This window comes from Physeter macrocephalus, chromosome 3, assembly GCF_002837175.3.
Source record: "Physeter macrocephalus isolate SW-GA chromosome 3, ASM283717v5, whole genome shotgun sequence".
Classification (NCBI taxonomy): domain Eukaryota; kingdom Metazoa; phylum Chordata; class Mammalia; order Artiodactyla; family Physeteridae; genus Physeter; species Physeter macrocephalus.
The window spans coordinates 20,765,950-20,775,086 of NC_041216.1; the positions used below are offsets into that span (position 1 = coordinate 20,765,950).

General features: G+C 52.3%; 1 protein-coding gene across 1 annotated transcript in view; it reads right to left on the reverse strand.

The window, feature by feature from the left end:
* Window positions 1–7,554: 7,554 nt before the first annotated feature.
* The window catches only part of PADI3 (peptidyl arginine deiminase 3), a 23,988-nt gene continuing 22,405 nt past the window's right edge, over window positions 7,555–9,137 (reverse strand). Inside the window, 1 exon segment of the mRNA XM_024125329.1 lies at window positions 7,555–7,788. Within this exon segment, the coding sequence (XP_023981097.1) occupies window positions 7,555–7,788 (234 nt within the window).

Genomic DNA, 9,137 nt, shown 5'->3' on the forward strand with positions numbered 1-9,137 from the left:
CCCAACATTCACACTTACCATTCAGACCTGAGCCACCTTAGACTGTTGGCCTGAGCAGGAAATAAACACATGCAGTGTCTGAGCCATTACACATTTTATAGTCTAGTTGTTAGCGCAGCTGGCCTCCCTGAATGCTCGCTTCCTCCCAAACTGCTCCTATCCCTTTTTCCTCCACAGCATCACCATTCTCCCAGTTAATAAAGCTAAACACCTTCTAGGAATGTATTCTAGAGAGACTCATGAATGTGTACACCAGGAAACATCTCCAAGAATGGTGAGAGCCGCACTGTTATAGCAAGTGTAGGAAGAACCCGAGACACTTTGACAGAAAGAGGTAGAAATAAATCTCATTCACAAAGTGGAATACTACACAGCACTGAAAAGGAATGGATCACGGTGACCGGCAACGTGAATGAATCTCACCAACACAGTGGTGAGTGAAAAAAGCAAGTCACAGAATAACACAACAAATACTGTTCTATGCATGTAAATTCTAAAAACAGGCAAAATGCAAGAGTAGGTCGTTCAGAGATACTGAGATAGGTGGTAAAATTATAGAGAGAAGCAAAGTCATGATAAACGCAAAATTCAGATTAGCGAGACCCCTGGGTGTGGGAGAGGGGTGGGAAGGCTCACCCACAGGACTGCGGAGGGGTTTGGAATGTTCTCTTTCTTAAGGAAATCAGTGCTGAGTACACAGGCTTTTCACTTCCTAATTATCCTTTAAATCATTCAGAAACATCATAAAAATTTTTTGTACCCTTGATCTACTTCATAAAAAATCAATAAGTAATAAGTCTGGAAACCTGGCAGCTGATCCCGCCTCTCCCCATTCCCACCTCCTGTCCGTCCGTCCGTCAGCAACCTGCTGCTTCCTGTTTTCACACAAATGGAGAGTTGAACGCGGTCACTTCTCTGGCTGAACTAACGTGCAGCCCTCTGACCTGTGTCTTTGCTCCCATCCCATTCCTTACCCCCAAATCTCACGCTAAGCTGTTCCACGTCTAGAGCAATCTTTAAAAAAACGTAGACCAAATCACATCACACCCTGCTTAGAGGGGTCCCCACTGCATCGGAGTGACAGCCAAGCTCATCACTGTGGCCTACCAGACCCCAGAGACGGGGACCTGCCTTCTCTTCTACCATCACTCACATCACTCTCCTCGTTCCCTACGCTCCCCGCTAGAGGCCTTTGGCCAGGTTTTAGGACATGTCAGGCCAGTCCCCACTCAGGGCTTTGGCATTGTCTCCTCTCTCCACCTGGCTCCTTCCCATCCTTCCAACCCAGTCTGAGATGCCACCTCCTCAGAAGGCCTCCCTGACCTCTTGTTGAAGGTAGATCCCCTGTGGCTCCCAGCCCCATGTCCCATTTCTTTCCTTCCTGATCCGAGTATCACTTGGTGCTGGGTCACTGTGGGCTCCATGGAGGAAAGGGCTTCCTGTGGGCTGTACTGTGACAAGGGCTATCTTGTCCCTTATTCTCTCTCCAGGACTTCGACCTGGACTTTGATTTCCAAGGGTTGCCGCGGTCTTTGGCCCAAAACACAGCTCATTTTTATTTTTTTATAAAAAGCTTTTATACATATACACACCAATATAATTAAAATAAGTAAATCACATGTGTAGCCAAAACTCACCCTACTTTTAAGCTTTTTTTTTTTTTTTTTTAAGCCATTGCCTGTCTGCTTGGCTTCTTCCTGCCCCCTGCCACACCCATGCTAACACCTGGGGTGGACCGGTCCATATTTTTTTCCATGATAGTATAATCGTCAATCGATATACACACACATACACACACGGGGGCGGGTGGGGGGGCGGCATGGCTCTGAGGTCACAGTGACCACGCTGACATCATAACGCACAAACTATCTTGTGTCTTGTCTTTCTTACTCAGTACTTTGTGGAAATTTCTCCAAGTCATTTGGGATACTTCCTACTCCTTCTTGTTAAATGACAGTGTAACAGTCCAAGGTGTGAAATATACCAGAATGTGTTCAAAGACACCCTCTTTGGCTTCCCTGGTGGCGCAGTGGTTGCGCGTCCGCCTGCCGATGCAGGGGAACCGGGTTCGCGCCCCGGTCTGGGAGGATCCCACATGCCGCGGAGCGGCTGGGCCCGTGAGCCATGGCCGCTGAGCCTGCGCGTCCGGAGCCTGTGCTCCGCAACGGGAGAGGCCGCAGCAGAGGGAGGCCCGCATACCACACACACAAAAAAAAAACAAAGACACCCTCTTGATAAACGTTCACTTTGTATCCAGGAGTTTTTGCCACGATGAAGAGGAAAGAGTTGGGGTTTCAACCCAAGCGTGCATCAGAACCATCTGGGAAGCTTTACGATATACAGTTCCCCAGGCCCAGGGATTTGGCCTTGGGAGGCCTGGCTGGAGGGGCTGGGGGCCCAGGAATCTGTATTTTTAATGACTCTTCCAGGAAATCTTGTGTGCACTCTGTTTAAGAACCTCTGGCCCAGCAAGAAAATTTGACTGTAGCAGGAACTGTCTGGTTGTTGAAGGTGCCACCACAGCCTGCGTGGCTGCCACAAAAGGGGAACCATGGCCCCCTGAAACTGCTGATTCCAGACTGGGGGAGGGGTACCAGGGCAGGGGCGGGGCAGAGATGCTTAAGAGGACAGTATGGCAGGGGTCGCTGATACTCCACGCTGGCCACAAGGCACAATCACGGGGCAGCTTTTTACAATATCCCAACATCCAGACAGGATCTCCAAGGCGGAGGAGGACTCTGCTAGGTTTTCATTTTTTTTGAGGTGTGGTTTTTGTTTTGTTTTGTTTTGTTTTTCGGCCACGCTTGTGGGATCTTAGTTCCCCGGGTAGAGATTGAACTCCGGGCCCTCGGCAGTGAAAGCGCGGAGCCCTAACCGCTGGATCGCCAGGGAATTCCCTTTTCTTTCTTTTTTTTTTCCTGCTAGTTTTTAAGAGCCTTCCAGGTGATTCTAATTTGAGAACCACTGGAGTGGCTGGTTGAGAACCCAGGTTACGGAGGTCACCTGTCCAGGCTCAGACCTGTCTCCCCCACTTCATAGCTCTGTGACCCGGGCAGTTTCCTTCATTTCTCTGTGCCTCAGTTTCCTTGTCTATATAGTGAGGCTAATAATTGCAACTACCTGTTAGCCTGTCATGAAGAGCAAATGAGATGATGCGTGTAAGGTGTCTCTGGTACACGCCCAGCACACGGCTTACACTCACTATCACTCCGCTGTAGGAGATGTGGATGACATTGGCCCTACAGGAAATGACAGTTCCATTGACTCGGTCCAGTCGCCCAGAATTCCTTTCCGGCCACCCTACCCTGGAGCCCCAGCAATCCCACCTGACACTCCCGCCCTCCGGGGCTGCCGGGGAAGGGGCAGGAGACCACAGGGTCGGGCAACCTCCTGCAGTTACTTATTCCTAATTCCGAATAAAGCATGAGTCAGGCGGGCCCAGTGCCGCCCAAGCTGTAAATCTCTACAAGAAAGACAGGCTCTCACTCCTCTCTGGGCAGGAGCCTCCTCCTGGGTCAACCTCATGCAACTGAGCCCAGCAGGATATGACCTGAGAGTTGCCAGGACAGCCTTCCCTTCCCTACCCGTCCCTTCCTCCCAAATCTGACTCTGGGTCTCAAAGGGTCTTTGTCCCCTATTTGAATGCAGAGATTAGGAGTATATATGCAGAGCCATCGCTTGGGGATGGTCCAGGGGGTGTTATAGAACAACAGTTATCTTTTATCAAGCACTTACTACGTGCCAGGCACTGTGTTACTAGGCACCTCACTTAAACCCCACTCAAGCTCTATGAGGCAGGCACAATTATCATGCCCATTTTACAGAGGAGGAAACTGAGACTCAGGGAGGTTAAGTGCACAGCTGAGAAGTGTCAGTTCAGCGTCGGGTCATCTGACTCCGAGGCACGTGGCCTTTTCACTGTGCCATATTGCTTTGCCCAGGAACTCTGTTGGGCGGGCAGAGTGTCTGGGCATGCTCTACCCTCTCCTGCCCACCCCTGAGTCAGACCCCGGAGAGGGGGAGCGGAGAGGGACAACATGCTTCAAGATGGGCGTAGTAGGGCTACAGGAAAACAGGCCTCCTCCTCATCGACTCCCTCCCCACCCCCACCCCGTCCAGGGCTTTTGGTCCTGCCTATGCTGACTGCGCTCCCCTACTTCCAGGCCTTTGCACAGCAGTTCCCAGCGCCCAGAAGCTTGCTCCCCTGCTCACCCGCAGCCAGCTCGGTGTCATCCTCCAGTCTCAGCTCAAATGTCAGCTCCGTTGAGAGGTGACAGTTATCCTGCTGAAGCAAGTCCCTATCCCCTTTCTTCCCTGGCCCTCACTTCCTCCACTTAATGGCACTTAGTTGTTTGTGTTTCTCTTCTTGCTGCCTCCCTAGATGTAAACTCCTGAGGTCAGAGATCTTTGCCTGGCAAACAGTAGATGCTCATTGAATATTGTTTTGAATGAGTGAGGAATTAACAGAGGGTGTTGAACGAACTTTTGCTGGGGCATAACAACAGCCCAGTCTAGCTGGCTTCAGGCTCTCTTAGGACCTCCATCCTGACCTTCCCAGGGTCAAGGCTAACCTCTGTGTTGAAGGAACCATAGTAAGGGGTGGGGGGCGGGGGTGGGAAAGGAGTCGCTCCAAAAAAACTCAGGCCTCATCCTGGTCTCCCTGGGGGTTTCCAGGCCTGAGAACCAGGCCCTGGAAGGGACCAAATAGTGCAACACAGGCAGCCTTCTGAGAAGACAGTGGCCAATGGAGGGGACCCTTGCTCCCAGGCTTGATGAGACAGCCCCCGGTGCTGTTAGGAGCCACCCAGCCTGCACCCACGGGGTCCCAGGTCTCAGCCCAGTGTCATCAAGGGTCCAAGACTGAGTGCCAGCCCTGGAGGGAGAGTTCATTGATGGCATCTTTCTCCTACTGACTCCGTGACACTTGTCAAGAGGCCAAGCTGGATTTTAGAGGTGGCTGGTGTGGTCCAGATCGTGGAGGCCAGAAAGCCCAGTCTGGGCCTAGTTGGACAGAATAATGGCCCCCCCAAATTGTCCACATCCTAACCCCCAGAACCTATGAATATGTTCCCTTACGTGGCAAAGGGGAAATCAAGGTTGTAGATGGAATTAAAGTTGTGAATCAGCTGACCCAGAGATGGCGGAGGATCCTGGCTTACCCAGGTGCGCCCAATGTAATCGCAATGGTCCTAATAAGCGGAAGAGGGGGCCAGAAGAGTCGGAGAAATATTTGAAGATATTACACTGCTGGCTTTGGAGAGGGAAGGAGGCACTGCAAGCCAAGGAATGCAGGCGGCCTCTAGAAGCTGGAAAATATAAGAGAACAGATTGTCTTCTAGAGCTGCCAGAAGAAACACAGCCTTTCAGACTCCTGAACCCCCAGAACTATAAGATAATAAATTTGCATTGTTTTAAGCCACTAAGTTTGTGGTCATTTGTTACAGCAGTAGAGGGAAAAAAAGACACTGGCTACAGCCTCTGCGGTGTGGACGGGTGAACGCGGTCTTCAGTGGTCCAGATGGGGACCCATTTTCCTTCCTCTGCATTGGGGTTAGGTTCCTGGGCTACCCATTTGTCTCACTCGCATCAGCCTGGACCACAGGAGGCAAACTTGAGGTGTGAGAAGTTTCCAGGACTTTCTGCTGGGTCCACCCAGAGGCCGCGGGCCAGCCTGAGAGCATCCGAGGGTGAGAAAAGCCTGCTTGGAAACTCATCCCAGTTCTTCCCGTTTTAGGCACTTGCCTTCTAGGGGCACTTGCCTTCTTGCCTTCTATGTACCCCAACCCAAACCCTTTCAAAAAATATGATTTCCTCAGCAACCTCATTTATCTCAGCTTCCCTTGGAGGTGAGCTTATTCTGTCAAAATCTGGTCACATGAGGGGCACTGGGAATCTGTTCCAGAGATTCTAAGTGAACCTTGGCTGGGAGGGGAAGCTGGGGAGGCTGTGGTATCTTCTCTGACCCCCCAGAAGTAACCCAGCCCTAGGGCCAGCTGGAGTTTCTCTGGGTTTTGCATCTCCGGAGAGAATACAGGGCTTGGAAGGGACAAGCAAAGAGAGCGATTTCCTGGGGCTCTAGAGCAAGCCCAGAGCCCGGGGCCTTTATGGGGAGCTCATGGCCTCCCCATGGGCAGGAAGGAGGATGTCGCTGAGGGCACATGGCAGGCCTCTCCATGCTCCACGTACACTCGCTTCCCTCACTGCCACACTCATGATGCAACCTTCTGGCCACAGCCCAGACCCTCACCCCGCCATGCTCACTTGGTCCTGGCAGCCTGACATTTGACCCCTGGGCTTGCATTTCTGCATCCGTATCATTGCAACTGTCCATGGTGGCCCTAACTCATCCTGTGGCCAAGATGGAGCAACCTCGCAGTCTTACCAAAATTTGGGCTTCTCAGCCTCATCTTCTTGGGGGCCAGGCAAGCAAATACCTCAGCCGCAAAAAACCTTCTCTGTTCTTGCTGTTGCGTTCTAAGCCCAAAGAAGGGCCCAAATTAGACTCAAACCATTTGGGTTTCTGTAGCTTTATTAGCCAGGGATGGAAACACAGCTGGACCCACACAACACACATGTAACTGCCACACATCTGGAGAAAACCACCCAACCCCTCCCCCCACTCCCCTGCGCTCAGAGCACTTCATTCCCGGAGTTGCCCCACTGTGAGCCGTCCCCACCAGGCCCCCCTCTCCTGAGGCGGAGGCAGGATATGGACATATTGACCGGGAGTCAACAGAAAGCCTAGGACTGATTTTACCAGGGCTCTCCCCTCCTGCAGAGAGGCCCCAGGGCCACTGATGCACCCCATGTATTATGAAGGACACGTTTCACCCTTGCACCCAGTCTTCCCAATCTCCGGGAATTCCAGGAGGTCTTAGAACCAAGTCAGGTTTCTGAACATCAGATGATGCGATGTTTCTAAGGCTAAGTAAGGGGTGACTACCATTGCTTCAACATGCATCTAGAAGCACCTACTATGTGAAAGCTCCCGCTGGGCACTGGGCGGGGGTGGAGATCAACATCTGGTCAGGAGCTTGGGAGTTGGAATGCTGGTCCCGCCCCTGCTCCTCTCCTGTGGGTGAGGCTATGGGCTGAATCTCTGTCCTGTGACTTTAGGACGTTAGTTCCCCTGTAGCTCGAGAGGCAATCAGACCAAAGCAGGATCGTGGGTCCTTCCTCTGTTAGGACACACAGGCCAAGAGGGCGAGGAGATGCATGGATGTTTCTAGACCCCAAAGTGAATTAGGCCCCAGACAGAGGATTTGGGGGAAGGGGGGAGGGGGGTGTTTGGAGGAGTCCCCATGGGTCATGTTGACCCGAATGAGAGGCCACAAGAAATGAGGTCCTTCTTATTGGGAGGCCAAGGGGAATCAAGGCTGAAAACCAAATGGGCTGCAGGTGAGGTGTGAACACTTCTAAGGAAAAGGCTTCCAAGAGGGTGCTCCATCTGGAAACTTGGAGTCTCTTAAGACTTATTGTTCAGGGGCCTGTCTCAGTCTCCATCACCCAGGCCGACATCCCACCCCAGGGGTAAAGGATGGTGGGGAGATGGGCTCAGGGCACCATGTTCCACCACCTGAAGGAGAAGGGCTGCTGGCGCACGTTGGTACCGCAGCGCACCTCCCCGTGCAGCTTGTGGTATAGGGTGAAGTCGTCAGTGAAGGTGCAGTGGAGGCCCAGCGGCTCCAGCAGGGACCGCACCTTCTCCTCCAGGCAGCAGCGGCCGTTGATGATGGGTCCGAGGGGCTTGGGGATGCCCAGGTGCTCCCCCAGCACTAGCATGTTGACCTACAACAAAGGGGGAGCCCAAGTCAGGCAGCACTTCATCATCGGCTCCCAGCCCAGCACCCTCACTATACCCAGCAGGACCCGGGTTTGTCTTTGAGGCAGGCTTGCAAATAGCTACTCGCCTCTTCAGGCAGTGGGAGAAGACCTTGGGCTGGTAAGAAATCTGGCCAGCTGTGCATTGCCATGGGCACGTCTGCAGAGTTCACAATGACAACTTATTTCTCTGGTGACTGCCCTCCTTATTGGTGGATCATGGTGGTTGCCGTGTCTGTGCTACAGAATCCCCAACTCCTAGGCTGTAGCCAACTGGACCAGGGTAGACATATGACCCCAGCTGGATCAATCAGATTCTCTCCTCGGGTGTTTGAAGTTGATATGGTGGGAGAGTTGAGTCAATCTCTGCCTGTGTCTATACTTATATGTGGCCATATTAATATTCATCCCCGGGGACAGAGAAGCAAAGGAAGCCAAGAAATGGAGGAGGAGGAGCAGGGGAGGAGAGGGATGAATGATGTAGACGCAGAGACAAGAAATGGTTCCACGCCCTCCTGATGTCCCCCACAGCTGCCCCTGGCTTTCCTGGTGTCCTTATACTAAATCTTCTGCTCTGGCTGAAGCTGGCTTGGGTGGTCCTCTTTCCTGCAAGCACAAGAATCTGGACCAATGCACAAGCTTCTTGGGGGCACAGACATAATTGCAAGGCCTCCTTAGAGATGCAGGAAGGAAAAGGAGTGATGAAAGGCTTTACAAGTGGGGAAATCAAAGAGGGCAAAAAGCCAGAAAGGGAAGGAAAAAAGGAGGGATGAAGCAATGGCGGTGTGGACAGGCTCCCTGCAAGCCTCTGATGATGCGCGAGTCTAGTTCCTCTGGGCGATGGAGGTGTAGCGGGTTTGAAAGGTAGGGGAAAGAGGAAGGAGGAAGCCGGTGATGGACGGCAGCGCTGCTCACAGTGTGGTCCTCAGAGAGCAGCAAGAGCAGCAACACCTGGCTGCTTGCTTGTAAGAAAGGCAGCAGTGTCTCAGGCCCCTGCTAGATCAGAACCCCGGGGGTGTTCAAAACCCAGGTGTTCCAGATGCAAGTTCAAGTTTCAGAGGCAAAGCCCCCAGGACTCAATCAAAGGCCACTTCTTCCACGAAGCCCTCTTGGATCTCCAGTCCTACCTCTTGGGCCGGAAGTGCTTTGTCCCATCTCTGAACTGCCACATCACTTTATTATACAAAGTAGGTTGTTGGGACACATCCTCAGAGAGGTGAAGAGAGTTTTCCCCTGAACAGATTTTTTTTTTTTTTTTTTTTTTTTTTTTTTTTTTTTTGCGGTACGCGGGCCTCTCACTGTCGTGGCCTCTCCCG